The sequence below is a fragment of the Oncorhynchus kisutch genome, linkage group LG2, assembly GCF_002021735.2.
Source record: "Oncorhynchus kisutch isolate 150728-3 linkage group LG2, Okis_V2, whole genome shotgun sequence".
In the NCBI taxonomy this organism is placed as follows: Eukaryota; Metazoa; Chordata; class Actinopteri; order Salmoniformes; family Salmonidae; genus Oncorhynchus; species Oncorhynchus kisutch.
This window is the reverse complement of record NC_034175.2, coordinates 52,961,500-52,988,327: the sequence shown is the minus strand read 5'-3', so window position 1 is coordinate 52,988,327 and position 26,828 is coordinate 52,961,500. Positions and strand designations below refer to the sequence as shown.

The following is a 26,828-nucleotide window of genomic DNA, read 5'->3' as shown; positions in this document are numbered from 1 at the left end:
CTCAGAATCTTCACTTTAAAATGTATGTCAAACAAAAACCTTTTACATGAACACATTTACTTGAACAGTTCAGACGCAGAAGTTTGGATGACCATTTGTGCCATCTTTCTGTTACCAAACTTCTGCATTTGTACTGTTCAAGTAAATGTGTTTTTGTAAAATTGTCTGTTTTCTGTAGTTGTATCGTTTGCTTAACTTTGCAATCATTGTTTTTTTGTTTGACATGCAAACAAAAAACAGTTACCTTGGAATTTCCCATATGCTTATAGTGGATGTTGTGGTCCTGCCTCGGCGATTGGGGAGTTTCTGTCTTAATAGCTATTAATTTACCCATTGGGATAAAAAGTTATTGATTTGGAAACACAGCTAGGTGAAATGATTTGATAAGGAAATTTGTATTTGTCTAGTGTTTGCATAGTTTATCCTGTTGTGTTCAACCCTCATCTGTATCCAGAACAATGCCCTCTAGGCTAGTTGCCACGTTGTTTAGGAGCAAAGTCCCTCAGCCATGGTGATGAATGGTGTTTGCTCTGATCTGCCTGTGGTGAGTACTACTGAGGTGTGTGTACTGTGTATTAGCTCTGGCTCAAGACGGGTGGTTGTGAGGGTGATGGAGAGGTGCAGCACTACCGGCTCAGCTCTACTATCTGAGTAGAGAGATGCAGTGCTTGCCATTTGAGTTCTAGCTCTGACAGCAGCCAGGCAATCACTGACAGATCCATGTTGCGTCAAGTTCTATATGATTGTCGACTTCAACTGTGATTTATTAAAGGCCTTGTTCCCTGATCATTCCCTGTTCCTTCATGGAACATTCGTGTTCTATCTGGGAATGCTCATGTTCCATCTCTCCTGATGCCTGCTGTTCCTGGTTTGCATCTCCAGTGTGGAATTTTGGATAGGCCACCAGGAAATATGCTTTTGAATTATGAGACCAGCACAGGAGGCTAGGCTACAGATGTTGGGATATCCTCTCTACTCCTCTCATGGCACCGGAGAGAATGGCTGCCGTTTTATGGGCTCTTGAAACTAGGGGAAAAATAACATTCCCAAAGTAAACCGCCTATTTCTCAGGACCAGATGCTAGATAATGCATATAATTGACAGCTTAGGATAGAAAACACCCTAAAGTTTCAAAAACTATAACAATATTGTCTGTGAGTATAACAGAACTGATATTGCAGGTGAAATCCTGAGAAAAATCCAATCAGGAAGTGACTCTTATTTTGAAACCCCTGTCTTTCTATGCATCCCTATTGCCCATTGATAGGGATATCAACCATATTCCTTTTTCTGTGGCTTCCCTAAGGTGTCTACAGCTTTTAGACATAGTTTCAGGCCTTTATTTTGAAGAATGAGCGTAAACGACTACATTGCTTAAGTGGCCAGCTGAGGGCTCTGAGTGATTCTTGCGTAAAAGACAGAGGGAGTCATTTTTCCTCTCGCTCCTACTGAAAAGCCAATTGGCTAGATGTACCAATCTTAGAGACATTCCCCAAGAGACTTGCAGCTTTAATTTCTGCAAAAGGTGGCTTTACAAAGTATTGACTTTGGGGAACCTATTCCAGGTTGTAAGAGGACAAAATAGAAAAAAATGCCAAATGGGGTGAATACTTTTGCAAGACACTATGCTCCCTTCGAGGGAAGTAACAATGAAACATGCGTGAGTGCATCAGTTGTTCAGGATGACTGTGTGATCACACTCTCCGCATCCGATGTGAGTACGACCTTTAAACAGGTCAACATTGGGGTCATGGGGCCAGACGGATTACCAAGGCGTGCTCAGTCCTCTCCTGTACTCTCTGTTCACTCATGACTGCACGACTCCAACACATCAAGTTTGCTGATGACACAATAGCGGTAGGCCTGATGAACGACGAGACAGCCTGTAGGGTGGAGTTCAGAGACCTGGCCGTGTGGTGCAAGGACAACAACCTCTCCCTCAACGTAACCAAGACAAATGAGATGATTGTGGACTACAGGAAAAGGAGGACTGAGCACACCCCCATTCTCATCCACGGGGCTGTAGTGGAGCAGGTTGAGAGCTTCAAGTTCCTTTGCCTCCACATCACCAACAAAATAACATGATCCAAGCACACTAAGACAGTTGTGAAGAGGGCATGACAAAACCTAAAACCTGCCTCAAGTGACTGGAAAGATTTGGCACGGGTCCTCAGATTCTCAAAGTTCTACAGCTGCACCATCGAGAACATCCTGACGGGTTGCATCACTGCCTGGTGTGGCAACTGCTCGGCCTCCGACTGCAAGGCACTACGGAGGTTTAGTGCGTACGGCCCAGTACATCACTGTGGCCAAGCTTCCTGCCATCCAAGACCTCTATACCAGGTGGTGTCAGAGGAAGGCCCTAAAAATGGTCAGACTCCAGCCACCCTAGTCATAGACTGTTCTCTCTGCTACCGCACAGCATGCGGTACCGGAGCGCCAAGCCTAGGTCCAAGAGACTTCTAAACAGCTGCTACACCCAAGCCGTAAAACTCCTGAACAGCTTGTTTACCAATCAGGACCTGAATATGACTGCACGTCACATAACATAATTTAACGCGTTCATACATTTTTTTCCGTATTTACACTAATTATACTATCACTCGTATTTAATATGTCACAACGATTCATTGATAGGTATGCTATCATGATGGTAAAGTTGTCTCGCGCACCTACAGCCTGGTCATTTAAAAAAAGCTAGCTTGCTCATGGATGCAAACAATGTTCTTTCCCAAAAACATATCAAAACGACAATCTGTTTCAGTATCTATCGTTAGCTAGCTAACTACACTGCTCAAAAAAATTAAGGGAACACTAAAATAATACATCCTAGATCTGAATGAATGAAATATTCTTATTAAATACTTTTTTCTTTACATAGTTGAATGTGCTGACAACGAAATCACACACATTATCAATGGAATTGGAGTCACACTCAAAATTAAAGTGGAGAACCACACTACAGGCTGATCCAACTTTGATGTAATGTCCTTAAAACAAGTCAAAATGAGGTGCAGTAGTATGTGTGGCCTCCACGTGCCTGGATGACCTCCCTACAACGCCTGGGCATGCTCCTGATGAGGTGGAGGATGGTCTCCTGAGGGATCTCCTCCCAGACCTGGACTAAAGCATCCGCCAACTCCTGGACAGTCTGTGGTGGATGGAGCGAGACATGATGTCCCAGATGTGCTCAATTGGATTCAGGTCTGGGGAACGGGCAGGCCAGTCCATAGCATCAATGCCTTCCTCTTGCAGGAACTGCTGACACACTCCAGCCACATGAGGTCTAGCATTGTCTTGCATTAGTAGTAACTGGGGCCAACCGCACCAGCATATGGTCTCACAAGGGGTCTGAAGATCTCATCTCGGTACCTAATGGCACTCAGGCTACCTCCTGCACGGTGTTGGGCTGTAAGCACAACCCCCACCTGTGGACATCGGGCCCTCATACCACCGTCATGGAGTCTGTTTCTGACCGTTTGAGCAGACACATACACATTTGTGGCCTGCTGGAGGTCATTTTGCAGGGCTCTGTCAGTGCTCCGCCTGCTCCTCCTTGCACAAAGGCGGAGGTAGCGGTCCTGCTGCTGGGTTGTTGCCCTCCTACGGTCTCCTCCACGTCTCCTTCTAAAATAACCCTAATTAATAAGACAGGTTCGTCCACCATTAATCAAATAAGCACTGTCTATGTGAAGCTAGCCACAATAAGGATTAGCCACAATAGTGGACTTTGCGGTTAGCCTTCAAAATAAAGTATGTCATTGACAGTGATGTAAATGAATACAAATAGTAGAATTATGCCATAATTGAATAGATCATGCTAAATGAGGTTGGAATGTTATATAAAATCAACCTGTTAATGGTGGGTCGTGACGTGTCAGAGTAAATGTATACTTATTTAATGAATTGATTTGTCCAAGTGCAACTGCGGTCTCTGTTCAGTGCGCTCTCTGCTTAGCAGTGGTCTCTGCTCAGTTTGGCAGCTGCGCAAGTGGGAGATCTCTTTTCTGGAGTTTTCTTGAAGATCACTCCGCGACACACGCTGCAGCTCTGTCGTTCAACAGGTGATGATGCGCTGTAAGCTACTGACTTGTCATTCCCACTCGCCAAATGGACTCATGCTCGCAACAAGTTCTGACTGAGCTCAATCGTCATGATTGAGCTCACCGATGAGTTTCTCTCTTTCATACAAACTTAGAGAATTAACGAGGAGCTCCCTCAATGTGCTTTGTGCGAGGAAGTGCTTAGTAATGAGTCAATCAAAATGAACAAATTCATATAACGACACGTCCTGACCAAACAAAACCCAGCATGACAGTATACCCAGGGAATTCTTTCAGAACAGGGCAGAATCCTTCAGGAAACAGTGCTTCGACAGTGGAAAAGTAAGTCAGCTAGCAAGGCATTGTTGTCATTTTACAAAAGGCTATGATAAGCAGAAATAAGGGAGTAGTATCTCATAGTAGTATATGTGAGTTTCTCTTTCAAACAATCCCCTTGCCTTGTGTATATAGCTAACGTTAGCCAAAGCAAGTTAGCTAGCTACTGATGCAACCCTAAGTAACAGTACAGATAAGATGAAAAATGATCAGGCCTACTGTACATCTTTACTGTAGAAGTTCTTGTTGAAAACAAGTCTAGGTTAGAACCATTTCTGTTAAAATACAAGTCATTTCTATTCTGAACTGCATATGCATATACACACACTCAACCCGGACAGGAAGATCACATCAGTGACTCAACCCACTCAAGTGACACACCGATACTAGGGACGGCATGGAAGAGGACCAGTAAGCCAGTGACTCAGACCCTGTAATGGGGTTTGAGGCAGAGAATCCCAGTGAAGAGAGGGGAACTGGCCAGGCAGAGAGGGCAAGGGCAGCTCCAGTGCCATTCCGTTCACCTTCACACTCCTGGGCCAGACTGCACTCATAGGACCTACTGAAGAGATGAGTATTCAATAAATACTTAAAGGTCAAAACCGAGTTTGCGTCACTCACATGGATAGGCAGACCATTCCATAAAAATGGAGCTCTATAGGAGAAAGCCCTGCCTCCAGCTGTTTGCTTAGAAATTCTAGGGACAGTAAGGAGGCCTGCGTCTTGTGACCGTAGCGTTCATGTAGGTATGTACGGCAGGACAAAGTTGGAAAGATATGTAGGAGCAAGCCCATGTAATGCTTTGTAGGTTAGCAGTGACACCTTGAAATCAGCCCTTGCCTTAACAGGAAGTCAGTGTAGAGAGGCTAGCACTGGAGTAAAATGATATATATTTTTTTGTTCTAGTCAAGATTCTAGCAGCTTTGAACTGGGGGAGGATCTTGGAGGGTTGGTGTCCTGGCGGTTGGGAGCTTGGGCCGGTGGCCGATAGGTCACTTGTTCGGGTCCCTGTTTTTACTGTATTGTATGTTTTTAATATTAAATAAAATAGAAGTCGTCCTTATGTTCCTATTGCCCCAGGCAGTGCTCAGACAGGGAATGTAAAAGCTGTAGCTTATACAGTGCATTCGGAAAGTATTCACATGTTAGCCTTATTGTAAAATGGATTCAAAAAATGATGACAAAGCAAATTTATTAAAAATAAAAACTATCACATTTACAGTATTCAGACCCTTTACTCAGTACTTTGTTGAAGCACATTGGCAGTGATAACAGCATCAAGTCTTCTTGGGTATGATGCTGGAAGCTTGGCACACCTGTATTTGGGGCGTTTCTCCCATTTCTTCTCTGCAGATCCTCCCAAGCTCTGCCGGCTTGGATGTGCAGTATTGCTGCACAGCTAATTTCAGGTCTCTCCATAGATGTTTGATCGGGTTTAAGTCAGTGATCTGGCTGTGCCACTCTAGGACATTAAGAGACTTGTACCGAAGCAACTCCTGCATTGTCTTGGCTGTGTGCTTAGGGTCATTGTCCTGTTAGAAGGTGAACCTTCACCCCCGTCTGAGGTCCTGATCGCTTTTCATCAAGGATCTCTCTGTACGCTGCTCCGTTCGTCTTTCCCTCGATCCTATCTCCCAGTCCCTGCTGCTGAAAAACGTCCCCACAGCATGATGCTGCTGCCACCACTGTGCTTCACTATAGGGATGGTGCCAGGTTTTTGGAAGAGTCTTTGTGGTTCCAAACTTCTTCCATTTAAGTATGATGTAGTTGACTGTGTTCTTTGGGACTTTGAGTGCTGCAGACATGCACGGTCAGCTGTGGGACCTTTTTATCTAGACTTGCCTAGTTAAATAAAGGTTACATTTATTTTTTAAATAGACAGGTGTCTTTCCAAATCATATCCAATCATCTGAATTTACCACAGGTGGACTCAATCAAGTTGTAGAAATATCTCAAGGATGATACATGGAAACAGGATGCACCTGAGCTCAATTTTGAGTCTCATTGCGAAGGGTCTGAATACTTATTAAAATTTTAATTTTTTATAAATGTGCAAACATTTCTAAACCTGTTCTCTTTGTCATTATGTGGTATTGTATGTAGATTGATGAGGAATTATCTCTATTTAATCAATTTTAGATTAGTGCTGTAACTAACAAAATGTGGGAAAAGTCCATGGGTCTGAATACTTTCCGAATGCGCTGTATGTCATTGGTCATGAATTTGTCAGAGGAGAATTGTGTTCAGCTAATTTCTTTCAGCTGCCTGTCCTTAACTCTTTCCTCCAAGTAGGTCCTAATCCTTATTCCTCCTGACGCGGCAGAATTGAGCACTTTCTACTCATTATTCAATTTATTATCTATGAGTTGTCTTTTAACCCGGACCTGTTGCCTGAGCTTTACATTTTATAAGAATTCTAAGAACCTCTGCTCTACTGTAGCTTATATCAGAGGATATCTGTCTGTCTAATTTGCCCATAAGGATTTAAATGAATTGGCATACATTTTTAAATGATATAATTGAGCTGGTGCTTAAAATATTTATTTTATTTAACCAGGTAGGCCAGTTGAGAACAAGTTCTCATTTACAACTGTGACCTGGCCATGATAAAGCAAAGCAATGCGACAAATACAACAACAGAGTTACACATGGGATAAACAAACGTACAGTCAATAACACAATAGAAAAATCTGTATACAGTGTGTTCAAATAAAGGAGGTAAGGAAATAGGCCAATAGCGGCGAAGTAATAACAATTTAGCAATTTACACTGGAGTGATATGTGCAGATGAGGACGTGCAAGTAGATATACTGGTTTGCAGAAAAACAAATATGGGGATGAGGTATGTAGTTGGTTGGATGGGCTATTTACAGATGGGCTGTGTACAGCTGCAGTGATTGGTAAGCTCTCTGACAGCTGGCGCTTAAAGTTAGTGGGGGAGATAAATCTCCAACTTCAGTGATTTTTGCAATTCGTTCCAGTCATTGGCAGCAGAGAACTGGAAGGGAAGGCGGCCAAAGCAGGTGTTCACTTTGGGGATGACCAGTGAAATATACCTGCTGGAGTGCATGCTACGGGTGGGAGAGTTTACAGTCTAGCCAGACACCTAGGTATTTATGGTTGTCCACATATTCTAGGTCAGAAGGGTCCAGAGTAGTGATGCTAGTCGGGCGTGCAGGTGCGGGCAGCGATCGGTTGAAGAGCATACATTTAGCATTTAAGAGCAGTTGGAGGCCACGGAAGGAGTGTTGTATGGCGTTGAAGCTCGTTTTGGAGGTTTGTTGACACAGTGTCCAAATAAGCAATATAGGCCTATTTGTTTGTTATTTTCTGAATGAAGAGCTTTATTGTATTCAAAGTTGCAGGACTGACCAGGGGTGACGTTACCTTTAGGAGAAAGTTGGGCTTGCATTATGTTCTATCTCTCTGACTGTCTCAGAACTATGGCGGACAGAGCCTTCTGCACCCTTGCCCCTTGTCTATAGAATGCTCTCCCTGACCATCTGAGCTCCAACACTAAAATGGTCCTTAAAAACCCACTTTTAGAGACTGTCTTTTTCATAGTCCTTGTCGCAATCTAAAATGCATTTAGCACCTAGCCCACTTGCTATTTTACCTGCCTTTAAATCTAAATGTTTTTTTATTGTAAATTCAGCAAAAACATTTACATCTCCACAGACAACTGTGTTTTTTATTTTCAGCAAACTTAACATGTCTAAATATTTGTATGAACTTAACAAGATTCATCAACTGAGACACAAACTGAACACGTTCCACAGACAAGTGACTAACATAAATTGAATAATGTATCACTACTGGTTGTAAACGAACGAGTGATGTGCGTTCGGAGCAATAGTGGCTGTATCTAAGGCTCAGCCAATAGTTTACAACAGATTGCAGCGCAGCACGCAACTGAAGAAAGAAGAGAACCAATTTACTAGTTACAGCATCAGTTCGCTCTCTGGAAAGTCAGCTTGCCAGTTAAAGCAGCAAGTCCCCTGAAAGATAGAGGTAACGTTAGGTGAAAAGCCTGACCACGGAGACTGGGTTGAGAAGGTGATGAAGTGTACTTCATAAGCTGTAACTGAAAAACTACTGGTATTTGGAAAGTGTGAGGTGAGGGAGAAAGTGTGGTGGAACAAGTATCAGCATTAAGTATCTTGCTAGCTGGATTGAATTCTTCGTTAGTTAGCCAGTGAAATGTTGAGCAACATTAGCCATCTTATCTGATCAAATATTTGAGCATATGGTGTGAAAAATGTGCTTGCTAGCAAAGCAAGACAGCTAACGTTAGTAACTAACGTTACAACATCAGATGAGCTAACATTAGTAACTTAACCATTAAATGGTATACGACTCCTTGCCGTAACGAACTAAACCATTAGTTAACAGATCGTGGTTATCTCTACAGTATGTGGTTAATTTTCAGAATGAGAGAATTAGGTGAAAATGAGGCGTTGCTTGTTAAGTGGATTCAGGGATCAAATGGAGCTGGGCCTGGCTTAAGCTGGATGCCACTATAGAGGTGGAAGGAACACCACACACTTTCCCTGTTTCTCACTTTTGCTGGCACATTGTAGAACGTCTTTGTTGTGTTGAACTTGATAGTAACGTGTGTGAGTGAGGGGGGATTATACATTTTTATTTGTATTTATTTTTACTCTGTGAAAGTTATTTTTGCACACATGTAGGCTTGTGCACTTGATCGACGTCTATAGTGGCCACTATAATAGAGGAAACAGAATGAAACAGACAGGCATTCTATTTCTACTTTAAGATGTTTTTTTCCCAAGTGCAATATTTATGTGTGTGGTCACAAGCATTATAAAGGCTTTCATTGTTAACTGCAATATTAGTGTATTGTTTTTTTTCTCAAGACTTGCGTGTCATTTGCAGTAAAGTCTAGGCAACAAATTACATTGGATTGCTTTCTTTACATTTTCTTTTAGCTGTGGGTTAGGTTCACATTAAGCACTTTTTATTTTACACACAGAGACTGATCATGTAGATCATATTCTTTGTTGTTTAATTAGTTAATCCCTGCTAAGGGGAAATGCAGGTTTTCTTTTTGGGCCCTCAGCAGTTTGCATCCCTGATAAATGCAGGGAAGGACTGAAAGGAGACATTTAGGAATGTGCAAGTCTACCAAGTTGTGTTGAAGTGAGGCTAAGTAAAAGTATCTTGCAGGGTTTATGTAGAGACGCGTACATGCTAGGGTTGTGACGATGCCAGTATCGCAATATTTTTTTCCATGGCAAGTGAAAACAGTAATTAGACTAAACTCTTGGTTCTTTTTAAAACCTGGATGACAACAATGTTTGTTTCAACATTAGGGCTATTTTCCAAAATAAGTGAAATCCGATTGTTCATATTTAGTTTTCTTACAACGATACTAATGAAGCCCAAGGCAAAAAAAACAACTTTGACTCGTGGAAGTATCACGGTCGAGCGGCTTGGTATCGCGGTTGAATGGCTTCATTGATCTTTTGTCTAATTAGGCCTCATTTGGTATGCAACTTATCAGAACGAGTAATGGTTCCTGCAGCCATTTGTTCACTCCATCCATTGATATGATTATTCATTGACAACTCTTTGATAGTCTAAAGCAGGGCTGTTTTTAATGCCAAAGCATGTGAATTTGCAAGTTTGATGCAAGGAGCAGAGCATAATTAAAGCAAATTTTAAACAATGTTGTCGGCCTTCTCTCACTCTCCAATTTTTTGTTCTGGTTCTGCTCAGCCACAAGCTCTGTGCATTGTCTGTATTTGTCATTTTAATTAGGCATATTTGGTTGTAATTATTTAGCCTACTCCACCCACAGTAGCCTATATCTAGTTTATATTCTACTTTCTAACGTCTAGGATAGGTTTTTATTTTATTTTGAAGGACCTTAAATGTATTAACTAATGTTTTAGGTAGGCAATACATAAACTAAAGTACATTTTACAGTAGCCTTTCTGGAACAGAAACACCATAATATTTAAATAAATTTAAGGTAAAATATCAGACGTAGATCGTAGGTAATAAAGACCGGTATCCATTTATTTTCATAAATAAAAGGGAATAAATCATCTCAAACTGCAGCTGTCAAATGATTTGCGTACCAACAAGCTTCATATTTGCGTTGAGCATGGTAAATGCTCAACCACGAACTATTATAATAAAGTCAGAAGAATACACATGTAAAATTTTAATATCATAAAGGAATATTAGTGGGAATATAGCCATGATATAATGTCATTAAGCAGATGCTTTTACCAAAGCGACTTAGTCACACGTGCGTGAGCTTCTGGGAATCGAACTGTGTGTCTGGCACCTACTTCCTTTCTTGCCCGTTCACCCTCTGAATGGCACACATACACAATCCATGTCTGTTTACATTTTTACATTATCCCACTATCAGGGTTGTTAACATATTTGTGCACAAAATTAGATTTACATCTGCATCGTTTTTAATGTAGCCTAGTCAATGAGCGCTGTCTGTATAGCATCGTTATTAATGTAGCCTAGTCAATGAGCGCTGTCTGTATAGCATCGTTATTAATGTAGCCTAGTCAATGAGCGCTGTCTGTATAGCATCGTTATTAATGTAGCCTAGTCAATGAGCGCTGTCTGTATAGCATCGTTATTAATGTAGCCTAGTCAATGAGCGCTGTCTGTATAGCGCGGTAGCATGGTGCCAGATCTTTGTGTGTATGTTTGAGGCTCCGCTCTCAATGTATTTTTCAATTTTTAGGCTTTTCAAATATATTCCATTCTCCTTTCGTTTGTTTGTATTATGGCTATATACTCACTAATATTCCTTTATGTAATTAAGCTGTTACATGTGGATTTTTCTGTATTTATTGTAATAAAACTAATAGTGCCAGATCTTTGTGTGTTTGAGGCTGTCTGTTGGGCTGGGAGAGGGGGATTCTTTTACAGTTCATACCACCATATGCAAATGGTAAATTACTCATGGTCCCATTCCAGGAACCTTTAAATTATATATTCTCTACTTTAGTCTGGAAATATGGGGCAATGTCAAATGCTGGAGGTGAGCCAGCACCAATATGTTCTAGGTGACTTGCTTCGTAATCACAGGACCAAGACCTCCATGTAACATAGACATTTAAGTAGACTTTACATATGGGGCAATTCCATGGTAACTGAATGATGCAGAGGCTCCAATCTTTTTCACTTTAAAAGTATGCCAAACAAAAACCATTGATTGCGAAGTTAAACAAATGATAGAACTCTATGCACAAGGACTAATTTCAACAATTTCCATAGGCATTGTTACAAAAAAACATTAATTGTGATTTATCAGGGGGTACTTCAGAACCCCTACTTCCCGCGGCTATGAAAAACACATTTACTCAAACAGTGCAGATGTAAAGTTTGGTAACCGAATGACTGTGAAAACCACGTTTTCCAAAATTAAGATTCAAAGATGTCTGCAGAAAGAATGTGGCGTTGGCTATGTTATGACCCCTTGAGTTTGAAAGTCTCTTTTGGTTATCGAAGTCCAGTGTACTGTACTAAACTCTACTCTACAGTAAGTACTGTATTATACTGACATACTCTACTTTTCTTTGCACTGTACTGTGTTGTCTTAACTTGTGACACAGACTGCTACAATTGGTTCAGATTTGGACTGAGCAAATTTCAAATACTTTTCAACGTCTTGTGTCTGTCAGTCGGTGCTCAGTGTGTGACGAGTATGGTTACAGTAAATGGAAATAGAGGGGGTTCATGGGTAGGTGCCATTTTTCGTGGGTAACTGGCGAGCTACCAATTCTTTGTGGCTAGCTTGCTGGCCAGTTAGCCCTATTGATTTACTGTGGACTTACCCATCCACTGAACCTTCTTCCAGCCAGCACCATGGCAATAGAGATGGGAAAAAATGAACACAAAGCAAATGTTTTACTTCCTAACTCAGGTAGCTAGCTTTATGTGAATCATAATAATGTAGCGAACCAGATAGTTTAACAGGCAAAAATCCCCTAAAACGAATGCTGTGGAAGGTAGGTGGCTATCTGGCTAGCTCTCTCTCTGCCTCTCTCTCGTTCTCCCTCTCTCTATCCTTTCTTTCTCTATGCCCCTCTCATTCTTCCTCTCTATATCCTTTCTTTCTCTATGCCCCTCTCATTCTTCCTCTCTATATCCTTTCTTTCTCTGCCTCTTGTTCTCCCTCTGTCCTTTCTTTCTCTATGCCCCTCTCTCGTTCTCCCTTTCTCTGTCCTCTTTCTCTATGCCTCTGTCCTCTTTCTCTATGTCTCTCTTCTTTCTCCCGTTGTCTCTCAATAGGATTCGATATGGAGGGAGGCTGCTCAGTGTTGCGTCACTGGCTGCTAATGGTGCTGCCTGGCAGGGATGTCTGAACCTGGGGTACTAGGCTACCAGGCTGGCAGGGCAGTAGCTCATCCAGATTAGTCTCTTCTGCCACGCACCCGATCCTTGTTGGTGTCCTTGCATTACATGCACCTGGAGAAGTATACTATACATACAATGCTCACTTATATAATTCTGGGCCGTTTTGCCTTTTTAAGTGAATTAGACGGTGGGGTGCTGATCCTAAATCAAATAAACTGCTGTCTGTGGAACCAGAAGTCCATTAAGCCCTATAGCCTGAGGTCTTCAGAGGAGCTGTTGATCAGCCGATAACAAACAGTTCTAAACATAGCCATCTCAAATTCTGCGGGATGTGTGTGTTCAGCGACTGTTTGGTTTGAGGCCGTTTGATTGGCTGCTTGCGAGATGCCTGTTCAAACCTCACAACTCGGCACACAGTGGACTTGAGAGATTCCTCAGGGAATTATGTAATGGAAGAACGGACTTCACACTTGACCTCCCGGTGGTCCATGAATGTTCGCATGGCTTGAGGCAGAGTTGGGGTTGGGTTTGCTCCTCAGAGAGGCTATGTCCCAAATGGTACCCTATTCTCTATCGCAGTGTTTCATTCTCTACTGGTTTTGCCCCAGGACCCAAATTCAACCATGTTGTCTCAGTTGCTACTCAATATTCACATTGCAAAAAATAATAATCAAAATGCTATCTGGATAACAATTGATATTGCTATATTGATAGGAAATGTAGCAATTGTATGACAAGGTAACAACATGCCCACTTCTTTCATTGTCAATTACGTTTTACCCATATTCTTAATGAAACCTTTTTATGAACTCTGAAACCACAAAATCAACCAAAATATTGCTGCTATTAGCTCTATATTGAAAATGATGTGATTGAAAACTTGTTCAGAGGTTAAATGTATAAACATTTTCATTTCTACACACTTTACACCTGGTTTAACTCATCAAAGTTCAGAATTTAGTATTTTGTCATAAATAAATATACCCACCCAAAAAGTAATTCTTTGTTTTACTCACACCCACGACCATTGAAAACTTTTGAGTCGTGAACCACCAGTTGAGAATCACTGCTCTATAATAGTGCACTAGTTTTGACCAGAGGGCTCTGTCAAAAGTAGTGCACTATAGGGAATATGGTGCCATTTTGGGGGGTGCACTGAGCCCAGAGACACGAAACCTGGGGAGCGATCTGCAACCAGTACCTTTCTGTCCCAGCTGCTTAACAGCGAACCGGGGGTAATATTTGGAAAGAAGGGGAGAGATCCGAACCAGAAAACTGGAGACAAAGACACTGCTGGGGGTTGCAGTTTTTCGCCCATTTTTTCCCATCTCCTGTGGACACTAATCCTAGTGCTATAGGGATGGAGATAAAGAGTGGCCTAGGGACATTCAAGGCCTTGATACAGGGCTTTGCTCTACCCCGAACACTGTGCGTTGTTGTAACAGATGGGCTGGGGTGAAGCAATGTGCTCATCGTCTATTGTTCAGTTCCCCCCTTCTAACCCAGCTCTTTAGATCAGCAGAAACGAGCACTATGCACAAACATGGGCTTCTGGGTTAGTTTGGGTTATTTTCTTCAAAGGTGTCTTGTAATATTGGCATAGTGTGATAACACACTGAAACATGCTGTGACTGTGTCCGCATTTTTGGGAAAGTTTTGTTTTTTACCTGCATCATACTGTACAGCACAGAGTTGGTGCCATCAAGCTGGGGAAATAGTCTAGTAGTCTGTGGGCATTCATTTCAGTATGTAGTGCAATGTAAGACAGACATTTGTATAAGTCAAATACCATGATGGACCTGGATGAGGCAAGTTAATGTGAGGGGATTACAGCGATTGGATCAGCAGGGAGCATGCTATCTGGTCTGGACAGGGATATATGGATGGGGGGGGGGTTGGCTCGGCTGGGGGTTGGGGGAGTGGCACTGACTGTGTTTGACACAAACTCTCCAGGCAGACCACAGCTGGATTACAATTGGACTATGGACTACTATAAAATGGTGGACTGCCAATCAAGCACTCATATGCATCACTATTCCAGATTAGATTATCACTGCACATGCATGAGTGCCTGATCTTCATAGGAGTTCACCAAAACCGTTCATGACTGAAGTTCTGGAGTTGATGCATTGACTAACAGACCGCAGATAATGTAATCTATAGCAACAACTTACTTTTGCCAGCAATATCCATGTTCATCCCCTGTTCTCTTGCTTTAAAATCACGGCCTGTGTCTAATGTATTCCATTTGTTATTATTCTTTACAGGGGGGACTGCTGATTCCAAGATGGAGGTGAAGACGTCACTTCTGGACAACATGATAGGGGTGGGGGACATGGTCCTGCTAGAACCCCTCAACGAAGACTCCTTCATCATGAACCTGAGGAACCGCTTCGACCACAATGAGATCTATGTAAGTTCTCCCTCAGCAAGTGTTAAACTGGGTTTATCCATAGCTGAGTTATATAATTTAATATATTCTCAATGTATTTGAAACTCACATTATGCTTGAATGTATGCTAACATTCAGATGCGTTTGACTGTGTAACTGGATTTTGCCCCAGCTGCCTCAGTCTCAATGTCGTGGTTCAGCCGTGTTATTGTTCCCTCAGCTTCACTCTCCCTAAAAGTGCATGTTTACACTTAGCTTAGACAAACACAAAGTGTGCACTTAAGCAATCTGCAGATACATCATTCATTGTTTCTAAACTCACTGCTTAGCCTATTCATTTTAGCCCTTGCCTCCAAAAACAGCAGCACAGATACAGCAACCTCACCACAAAGCCCTGAGTTGACCAATCAATAAGTCACATAACTGAAGAATGTAGATGTCTCAAATGAGGCAGAACATTCAGAGCTCCAGGGAGGAGATTCAACTGGCTGCTGCCATTTCCCTTGGGGGGGGGGGGGGGGGGGTGAATGGAGCAGACCTGTGTTCCAATACTATTTGAAATATTTCAAATACTTTGAGCGATTGCGCATGCCTGCCTTGAGTGCCAGATTGTCAGGGTGTGCAGTTTTGGCACTACTCTATTGGTCCATTAAGATAGGCAAGCTCAAGAAAGCATATATAACATATTTGAAATGATTCCGAATAATATTTGAACCCAGGTCTGGAATATAGAGGCTGGATGAGGACTCTGTCTCAGTGCTCTGCTCCCTGGCTTCTCCCAGGAACCCCTGCCTATCTGTGAGTTGGCGTCTCCAGACATCAGCCTCTGATTATGGCCCTGGTTCTCTCCTCACTGCTGACTAGGACAGAGCCAAGTCAGAGCCCAGAGATTGATGTCACCACGCTCAACTATGATTGCCTGGCTACCTCAGCTTCGTGATATTTTAGTTAAGTTCATATCGCTTCCTGTGTTTATATGAGTTGTTTATGACATCTAAGCTGTCCTCAAATTTCTCTGTCGAACGGTGAACTAAAGCATATGGTTGGTCTAAGTCAGTCTGTAATGTTGGAGCAAAATGGTTTTGTTTAAGTCTAGTGCTGTATAAATGCTTGAGTTGAATCATACAATTCAACGGGTAATTTTCCACTCTGTCCAGTAACCTCTTTACATACCGCACAGAGGAGGGATTTGTTACTGGCTCATTAATTTTAGGTCACTAAAAGCCAGGCAGAAATCTAGTTTCCTCTGTTTATTCTTTAAAGATCTTATCACTCCCCTATCTTAGACACATGGGCTGTGAGAATTGGTCAGAACCTGTTCTTGTTTGTACAATTCTGTTAATGAAGTAAAGCCAATTACCACATCTCTTTTGTCAGCTTACCTTCCCCTTTGAGGGCTAAACAGCTCTTTGTGTAGATGAAGTATTTAAAGACTGTGCTACTTGTAAATACGTTACTCTGGCTTTATCCTGAGTGGGAACTTCCTAGCAATATCTTGTATAAAACTGGAAAATTAGTTTTTCCTCAACAGTTTTATATTTATATATATATATATATATATATATATATATATATATATATATATATATATATATATATATATATATATATATATATATAGTAATAATAATAACATAACAATAATAGATACAAGTGAAGATAAGAGTAAATAACTTGGATAGTCATATATAGGACATTAATAGGGGTAAATGAGAAAGGGGTGAACAAGAGGGATATGGTGGATATATATATATATATATAAGTGGATTTGGCTATTTCAGCCACACCAATTGCTGGCAGGTGTATACAATTGAGCACACATCCATGCAATCTCCATAAACAAACATTTGGCAGTGAATTGCTTTACTGAAGAGCTCAGTGACTTTCAACGTGGCACTGTCATAGGCCACCTTTCCAACAAGGCAGTTTGTCCAATTTCTGCCCTGCTAGAGCTACCCCGGTCAACTAAGTGTTCTTATTGTGAAGTGGAAACATCTAGGAGCGACAACAGCTCAGCCGCGAAGTGGTAGGCCACAGGAGATCACAGAACCTGCGACTACTGAAGCGTGTAGCTCGTAAAAATCGTCTCCTCGGTTGCAACAGGCACTACGCAGTTCCGAACTTCCTCTGGAAACATCAGCACAAGAATTGTTCGTCGGGACCTTCATGAAATGGGTTTCCAGTAGCCACACACAATCAATCAAATGTATTTATATAGCCCTTCATACATCAGCTGATGTCACAAAGTGCTGTACAGAAACCCAGCCTAAAACCCCAAACGGCAAGCAATGCCAGTGTAGAAGCACGGTGGCTAGGAAAAACTCCATAGAAAGGCCGCAACCTAGGAAGAAATCTAGCTGAACCAGGCTATGAGGGGTGGCAAGTCCTCTTCTGCCTATGCCGGGTGGAGATTATAATATAACATGGCCAAGATGTTCATAGATGACCAGCAGGGTCAATTAATAATAATCACAGTGGCTGTAGAGGGTGCAACAGGTCAGCACCTCAGGAGTAAAGGTCAATTGGCTTTTCATAGCTGATCATTGAGTATCTCTACTGCTCATGCTGTCTCTAGAGAGTTGAAAACAGCAGGTCTGGGACAAGGTAGCACATCCGGTGAACAGGTCAGGGTTCCATAGCCGCACGCAGAACAGTTGAAACTGGAGCAGCAGCACGGCCAGGTGGACTGGGGACAGCAAGGAGTCATCAGGTAGTCCTGAGGCATGGTCCAAGGAGAGGGAGAGAATTCACACAGGACAAGACAGGAGAAATACTCCAGATATAACAGACTGACCCTAGCCCCCAAACACAAACTTTGCAGCATAAATACTGGAGGCTGAGACAGGAGGGGTCAGGAGACACTGTAACCCTGTCCGACAAGCCTAAGATCACCATGCGCAATGCCAAGCGTCGGCTGGACTGGTGTAAGCTCAACGCTATTCACATACAAATAATATACTAGGCTATGCTTTTTGATTTACATATGTTCCTATAATGTCCACGAGACCATTGTCATAGTCCTGGAGGGCTGACGCTGCTTGTTCCATAGTCAATAAATCCATGAATTTCCTTAACCAAATGTCCATGCTGAAGCACTGGTTTACTCTCTTTCAATTCCTAAGTATTGTTTGTTTGACTGGCAGGAAGGCCAATGCAATGATGCGTTGCGTCATTCTAGGGTGGACATTGTCCACCATACACCTAACAGGCACACAGGACAATGTGGGATACATGCATTCAAAATTCCAGACAACATATCTACCTCGGTCCAAAATGTTTTAGCAGCTGGACATTTCCATAACAGATGCATTAGTGTACCAACCCCACCGCAGCCATAACAACCCACATGTGAAAGGCTTTGATTCATTTTTTTCAACCTGTTAGGTGTAATATGCAAAACCTTAATTTGATTCATTTGATAACTTACACATTCGGGATATAGATGTTGTGTTTTTCCATATTGCATCCCACTGTACTGTGGTCAGAGATTCACACAAGTCCTGTTCCCAATGTAACGGAGTAAGGATGTTGTTTGGGGAGAAGAGGCCAACAAGCTTGTATAAGGCAGAAACGGTTCCCTTCCCATTAGCAGCCCGGCCCCTCTGTTTGTTGTCCATCACGCTTTTAGATCCCACAGCAATACCCTTTGAGAAATCAATTGTAGTATTGATTTTGATCTTTAAATAGGGCAGAAATTGTATATAATTCAGGCTAAACGTTGCTATCAAATCTTTAATTGGTTTGACATCACCATCCCTTACTACCTGCCCCACCTGACTGATGTTTTGGCTTTGGCAGGTAATATTAACCTATGTCTTTCTCTCTGCAGTAAACAATGGGTTGTTCCATATTGGACATGAAGGGAGAGATGCTCCATTGATAACCTTTTATGACGCATCTTTGCCACTTCACATGAAAACTCAAGTAGTGGATTATCTATTTTCCAATGGAACTTGAGCTAATACCATAATGATTATTTCGAGATCAAATTGCTATGTTCTGTTCGAATGTTTTCCTCTAGCCACTCCCAGCGGCCTACTATTCCTCCATGTTTATAACCCCATGACAATTGGTATCTTGCATTATAAGACAAGTAATACAAATACTCAGGAACACCTAATCCACCCTTGCTTCTTGACATGCACAGTTTATGGTTCATGCTTGGTTTCTTATCTTTCCACAACAATCCAGAAAATAAACTATGGCTCTCTTTAAACCAGCACTGAGGAAACTGAAGTGGTATAGCTGACATAAGGAACGATGGTCTAGGGAGGATGTTTAAGCAATAAGGCACGGGGGGGTGTGGAATATGGCCAATATACCACGGCTAAGGGCTGCTCTTATGCACGACGCAACACAGAGTGCTTGGATACAGCCCTTAGCCGTGGTATACTGGCCATATGCCACAAACCCCTGAGGTGCCTTATTACTACTATAAAGTGGTTACCAAAGTAATTAGAGCTGTAAAAATAACTTTTGTCATACCCTTGGTATGCTGTCAGCCAATCAGGGTTTTAACCAACCAGTTTATAATAGTCTTTATCACCTCTACTCTACCCCATAGTGATACAAGTAGTACAGTAATAATAACATTTGGGTGGGGTCTTCCACTGACCAGGAGTGGTTTTACAAGCTGACTGGCTGGCTGCAGCCAACATTTAGCTACTAATCGCTACAGGCCCGTTAGGTGAGTGTCCCTAGGTACTTGTTATGGTGTCAGTTGTTTTCGTTCATGAGGTGAATCTTTTCGTTCCTTACCGGTTGTACATGACTGAGACTGTACATTTCAGAGATTTAGAAGAAAATATTTGATTCCTGTGAGAAATATCTGATTTCTATGAGTGCCAACCCTTTTTTTTTTGATCCTACGACCGCTCCCCTTCTGATGTCATCCATTTATTTTGACGAGCCAAGCCAAACACGCATTTAAATGTCAGTTTAGGCATGACATCTCATCTGTGTTGACTATACATATTCCCTTGAATAGGTCTTGCTGTTTTAGCTTCGATCTAATGGGAATGTTGTTAGACTGTGATGTCTGGATTATAATGCTTAGCTTGGAATGAGGAAGCAAAATATTTTCTTTTAGTGTTTGGAACTTGTAATTACAAAGTCCTGCAAGGAGACATTTCCCCTTTCTCTGTAATTTACTCAGCACTGCCTCACTTTCATCCTTGAAAGAACTCGTTTTTGAAATTGTCCCTTTTTTATATGGGAGATCACGACAACACTTCTATAATGGGACTGACAGTGATCTGGTTACTATTATTATTGAGTCTGGTGTTCAGTTAGGGTCAATGGTCCCTGTGGTTGGAAAGCCCCTGTTTTCTTTGCCGTAAAACATTCAAGCATAATGTCAGTGTCAAATACATTGAGAATATATTAAATTATATAACTCCGTTAATGCTAAACCCAGTTTAACACTTGCGGAGGGAGAACATCATTTTTTACACAAAGCATTCCCTTCTCTTAAGTCCTGATAATGTTCTCTACTGTATATCCCTCCAGTCCCGTTGTACCACAATTATCTGAGGTATTCAGGGGGAGAAGGGAGTGTACATGCACTCATTATGGGAGGCTGAGAGATCATGGGAGTGTGTGCACTTGCGTGCTTTTCCTGTTAAAAAAGGCCATTGTCGCGTCAGCCTTAACTTTGCCTTAATGGCCCTGGTCGTCTAGCAGTGACACTACCAAGCCAGCGCTTGCTTTTATTCTGAGCACTCCATTTGTCTTGTCCATTCTCGCCTCGGGTTCTCCAAAGAGTCGATTATGCCTCCCATGTACTTTTTGACAATAGGCAGTGGGATGTGGTGTTGCCTTGGAAAGGTCTGGCTCTCCTGTTCTGAGTGGGTTATATAACTTCCATTTTAACAGAGAGAGTGGAGAGGATCAGGAGTTGTTTAGAACCACCTGAAAATGCAGTCCTCTTCTATCTCAATGTAAGGTTTACAGTTTGACTGATTCTTTCAGAAATGACATACTGTCGTCAGTCTCACTCTGCAGTAATAAATGGAGCTGGGGAACGATGCCAAATGTGACGTTATTATGTATAATTTTCTTATCACACTCTAAGCAACAATGACAAAGTACAGAAATTCATGTTTTTCTCAATCCTAATTTATGGAAATAAGATGTACTGTACATAGAATGCACTAAAAGAATGACCCGGCTGCATCAAGCTGACCCATTTCTTTCCGACAAAATCTGTTTCAATGACTTGAGTCCAGTGCCTTTATCAGCCATCACCATTTGGAGATGTAGCCTCACCCATACCCCCCTCTACTCGTGCCCACTACATTCCTCTATCTACCAGACTCCCCTCTGATATGGGTGTCACGGGAGAAGCCGCATCCTGGGATTCCAGACATTTTTCCTTTGTTTTTAAGTCTCCCGTGCTGATGCTCTTTCCACTCCTTTCTAGTTCCCGCATACCTGACCAATGCAGCAGGATAGAATTCCCAGCTGGGAAGAGCTGAGGATGCAAAAATGAAACTCCTCTCACCTCAGTGCTTCCCTGAGAGCAGAGCTGAGCAAGACATCACTTTCAGACACCATAGCAGTATTCCTTACCTGAGAGAAGTTCTCTGAACACTAGTCAATCCATCACACCCTGATGTCTCTCACTCTACTCTTTATCGCTCTCTCTCTCTGCAGACCTACATAGACAGCGTAGTGATATATCATTTCTAATAATCACACCCTGGTGTCTTGTTCCCTCTCTCTGCAGACGTACATCGGCAGTGTGGTGATCTCCATGAACCCCTACAGGTCTCTCCCCATCTACACACCACAGAAGGTGGAGGAGTATCGCAACAGGAACTTCTACGAGCTCAGCCCACACATGTGAGTGCCTGGCCTAGGTCCTTCCTCCACCCTATCTTTGTGTAGTGCCGTCTACCTCCACCCCACTGCTGGCATGTTGTGTAGGATGCGTCTTTTTGTCCACGTTGAGGCCACAGGCAACAAAGCCCCTGTTTATAAATGCCTGATCTTTCAGGCAAAATGTCAAACACACAAGTGAACGGCATTGATTGGCGCACACAATCAGAAACATTTGAGCCCAAAAGACAATACACATCTCGGCCAGTAGGTTGGCGGAGAGGTTTTTGTTTTGCCTCCTTTTGAGTTCACTGTTCAGTTTACTGTTCCCTTTGTGATTTCCAAGGACCAGTATAGTTTAACTACAGCTCAACCAAATTAACCAGTATTGAGATAGAGGATGTGTGCTGTGCTCTGTCCCACACACTAGAACTTGTTTTGGGGTACAGACAGTTGGGTAGTGAGGGGCCCCTGGAGGGAACCCCTCCAGCAGGTGGCCATCTGCCTGTCCCTCAACAGCGGTGCCGGAGCCAGCCCAGAGGCCCTGCTGCACAGCTCTGACACAGTAAAACAAAATAGGTTCCCCGCTGGTCCTGCTGCTCTGACACGGTAAAACACAGTAGGTGCACTGCTGGTCCTGCTGCTTTGCCACAGTAAAACAAAGCAGGTGTCCTGCTGCTCTGACACGGTAAAACAAAGGCCAACTAGCTTCCCTGCCTGCTGCATCCCTGGGCTGGAGCAGACACTCCATGGTTGGAGGACGAAAGAGAGGGAGGGCGGGAGTGGGGGAGATCCCTTAGCTGTTCCAGCACTGACGGACTCGTCACAGAAAGACAGCCAGGCAAATGAAAGGGTATTTTATTTATACTAGAGCGTACGCTTCAAAGGGCCTGCTCCTGTTCCAGAACCCCCTCTTTCTCTTCACATGTGGTGACTCAGCAGACAGCAGGACAGTCAAACAGGGCAGATGTGTCCAGCTGTTTCTTTTGGCAATCTCTTTCCTTATAAGATCTTTTCCATTCTCTCGGCCTCCAGACCCAATGCTGCTCTGTTCAGTCTTTCTCTCGCCTGCAGTTTCTCTTCCACTAGCTTCATCACTCTTGTTTAAAAGAAGTGCTCTACTTCCTCCTCTCTAATGCTGATATCAGCCTTCAGAGGCCAGGGCCCACATTGATCTTGGATCTGGAGCCATGCCTGGGCTGATCCAGGGCATCTGTTTTATCCATCATGGCACAGAAACAGAGCTCTTAGATGGGGAGAGAGTGATAACCGAGGCCCTAGATTTATAGGCCCATGGGGCTCCGGGCTCAACTTGAGACAATACACCATTGCAGGCCATCATAGGGCCCATTGAACAGTAAAAATGAGTTGGACAGTCAACACTTCATTCCTCTGAGATTACAATTTAAGTAACAGTTGCCAGATGCAGACACACACACATCCACCCCCAACCTGTTATAATTTACACTGATCTTCGGATTAAAGTGTTGTCTGTCATTATACGTACATTAAGTCCACCTTACTCAATCTGCATCTCCCAGTGCCATGTCTGATCCTTTCCTACAGTACATTATGCATTCAAGGTTGCTACTCAGTAGGTTTTCAGCTCTCTTAAAACTTCTTATGGCTTACATCCCGCTAATGGGATCGATATGACAACAGACAACAGATTTTTACCTGCCATATGAGTTATGTTATACTCCCAGACATCATTCAAACAGTTTTAGAAACTTCAGTGTTTTCTATCCAAATCTAATACTAATAATATGCATGTATTAGCAACTGTGCCTGAGTAGCAGGCAGTTTACTCTGGGCACCTTATTTATCCAAGCTACTCAATACTGCCCCCAGCCATAAGAAGTTAAATCCTCTCAGATAGACAGGTTATGTTGAAAGATGCCAATCTAGGCTTAAATGGTTATCCGTATCGGCTGGGGGTAGATCCAGGTGACACAACATGCATGTAAAACGCTGACTCAACTTTTCTGAATGTACTGAATGTTATATCATTTGCTAGTCAGACATAGTTTCTTGTTCATAGTCAAGAGTTATAACATGGCAGGAAAATCTCACCTGATGCTAAGCTGTTAACTAAGAGGAGTATATACGGTAAACACAGCTGAACAGCGCAACAGTTCACTGCTCTCCTAGGATGCGTCCCAAATGGCACACTCTTCTCAATGTAGTGCCCTATGGATCCTGGTCAAAAGTAGTACACTATGTAGGGAATAAGATGCCATTAGAGACACAACCCCTAGTTTGGTTTCAGCCTAAAGGATTAGTCCCTCTGAGGTCCTGAAGTGGCTGTCTGTCGTGGCCCAAAGCAAAACCCTCCATAACATCGATCTTAATCTTGTCCCTATCAGGCCATCTGGACTTGTCATTCTGTCTTTGTTTTGCTGACTGACAACCAGCTCTGTGTAACATGAGACTACTGAGTCCAGACCACTGCCACGTTAAACCTGTCTGTCACGGTCTCACCACCACTGAAAACTATGAGGAAATGCCATATTCAGTGCTGAACATGACTGGAGATGTCAGTCACTGCTACAGCTCAGTGTTACTTGAGATTCTGTATGACAATTTTGAAAGTAATTGAGGATCATGATTCACAAACAACATTCATCGGATGCTCCGCCATTTTGCTTCCTTAGATACGATCTTAAGTTCTAATCACCATTTTCAGAGGCAGAGACAATGCAGTCACAGAAGGATGATATTGATGATCAACATACTTGTGTTTTATGAAGTAAAAAGCATCCCCCAAGGCAGCTGGAGATGGTAATCTGTGGTGGGGAAACCAATTTCAATAGAACATTTATGTATTTTCCTTAGCTTAGCTGGAATTCAAAACAGAGCAGACAAATATGTATCACTGCAGGCCATGGAATTTCACTGAGTTTGCAGACCGGGAGGTTTGAGCTTGAGTTAATGATCTATCTAAGCTATGTGATATAAATATGCTCTAGAATATTGATGCTGATACTGCATGAGGAAAAGCACATAACATTCCTACTTGAATTATGCTTTATGAACAAGGCCCAGTAGTACATAGGCCACTATTTGGAAAGGTGTTGATTTTAATCTACAGCCATTTCCCTTGATTACCATTATCAGATCTACAAGACAAAAGACAACAGTGTGGGCTTGCTATATGACTAAGTGGAGAGTTGGATCAGCCCAACAGGATAGGCAGTGGGTATTAATGCAGCCTGTCGACAACTTAATAGAGAGGAAAGCATCATTGTGTGCACGTCCCAAATGGCACCCTGTTCCCTACATAGCACACTACTTTTCCCCCGTTCAAAATTAGTACACTTTATAGAGATTTGGGTGCCATTAGGGATGCAGTTTTGACTATTTAGTTTACAGGTGAATGAGCCGCTCCTCCCAAAAACCCTGTTTATTTTACCACACCAAACTGTGCTTTCAAAGGTCACCCGAGCCGTAAAACAACTTGATTTAAATGAAATAAGTAAATCTTAGAAAGATCTCCAAACATTCAGGTCTGCTCAGCTAAGTGGTCCTTTAGGCCTCCGACCCAAGGCCGCTTTGGGTATTTACATAGAAAAAAAGATCATACGCTGAAACGTATAGGGAACTATTCAGACCCCTTGACTTTTTCCACATTTTGTTACGTTACAGCCTTAATCTAAAATTGATTACATTTAAAACAAATCCTCAGCAATGTACACACAATATACCATAATGACGAAACGAAAACAGATTTGTTTGAAATTTTTGCAAATATATAAAAAAAATAACACACCTTATTTACATAAGAATTCAGAACCTTTATGAGACGCAATTGACTTGTAGTTTGCTAAAAAGGCACATAAAGACACAGAAACAAGATTCTCTGGTCTGATAACTCTTTGGCCTGAATCCCAAGCGTCACGCCTGGAGGAAACCTGGCACCATCCCTACGGTGAAGCATGATGGTGGCAGCATCATGCTGCGGAGATGTTTTTCAGCAGCAGGGACTTTGAGACTACTCAGGATCAAGGCAAAGATGAACGGAGCAAAGTACAGAGATCCTTGATGAAAACCTGCTCCAAAGTGCTCAGGACTTCAGACTGGGGCGACAGTTCACCTTCCAAAAGGACAACGACCCTAAACACACAGCCAAGACAACGCAGGAATGGCTTCGGGACAAGTCTCTGAATGTCCTTTAGTGGCCCAGCCAGAGTCTGGACTTGAACCCGATCGAACATCTCTGGAGTGACCTGAAAACGTCTGTGCAGCAACGCTCCCCATCCAACCTGACAGAGCTTGAGAGGATCTGCAGAGAAGAAAGGGAGAAACTCCCCAAATACAGGTGTGCCAAGCTTGTAGAGTCATACCCAAGAAGAATTGATGCTGTAATCGCTGCCAAAGGTGCTTCAACAAAGTACTGAGTACAGGGTCTGAATATTTATGTAAATGATATTTCATTTTTTCATTTTTAATAAATGAACAAAAATGTTAAACTGTTTTTGCCTTGTCATTTTGGGGTGTTGTGTCGATTGAGGGGGGGAAACTATTTAATCGGTTTTAGAATAAGGCTGTAAGAAAATGTGGGAAAAAATCAAGGGGTCTGAATACTGAATAGTCTTTTCATACAAAACTAAACGCTCAAATGTTAACAAAAAGGAATCCAATATGTCAAGTTTTTTCGCTACTCACACACATCCTGACGTATAAGCGTAATTTTATAATCGTGACTATATAGATGGTAAGAAGCCATTAGTTATTTCATCCATGTATGGTTTGATCCTACTGTCTAAATGATTATCTTGACTCACTCCTCAATGGATTGATTCTCACTTAAAGGGGTATAAAATTAGGAGAGCTGACAATGTAATTCCCAAAACTTTTCAATTATTCAGGGAAGAACCCATAAT

General features: G+C 42.4%; 1 protein-coding gene across 10 annotated transcripts in view; it reads left to right on the top strand.

Annotated features, from left to right (window-relative positions):
* Positions 1–26,828, top strand: part of LOC109868224 (unconventional myosin-Ib) — a 146,199-nt gene that overhangs the window by 6,397 nt on the left and 112,974 nt on the right. For 9 of the 10 annotated variants that reach the window (XM_020457660.2, XM_031797431.1, XM_031797469.1 and 6 more), the window contains exons 2-3: positions 15,002–15,147; positions 21,854–21,969. In XM_020457660.2, coding sequence (XP_020313249.2) covers positions 15,022–15,147; positions 21,854–21,969 — 242 coding nt within the window. In that variant the 5' untranslated portion in view covers positions 15,002–15,021. Of the gene's footprint in view, positions 1–15,001; positions 15,148–21,853; positions 21,970–26,828 lie in introns of those variants that run through there. The other variant, XM_031797486.1, reaches the window with a different exon arrangement.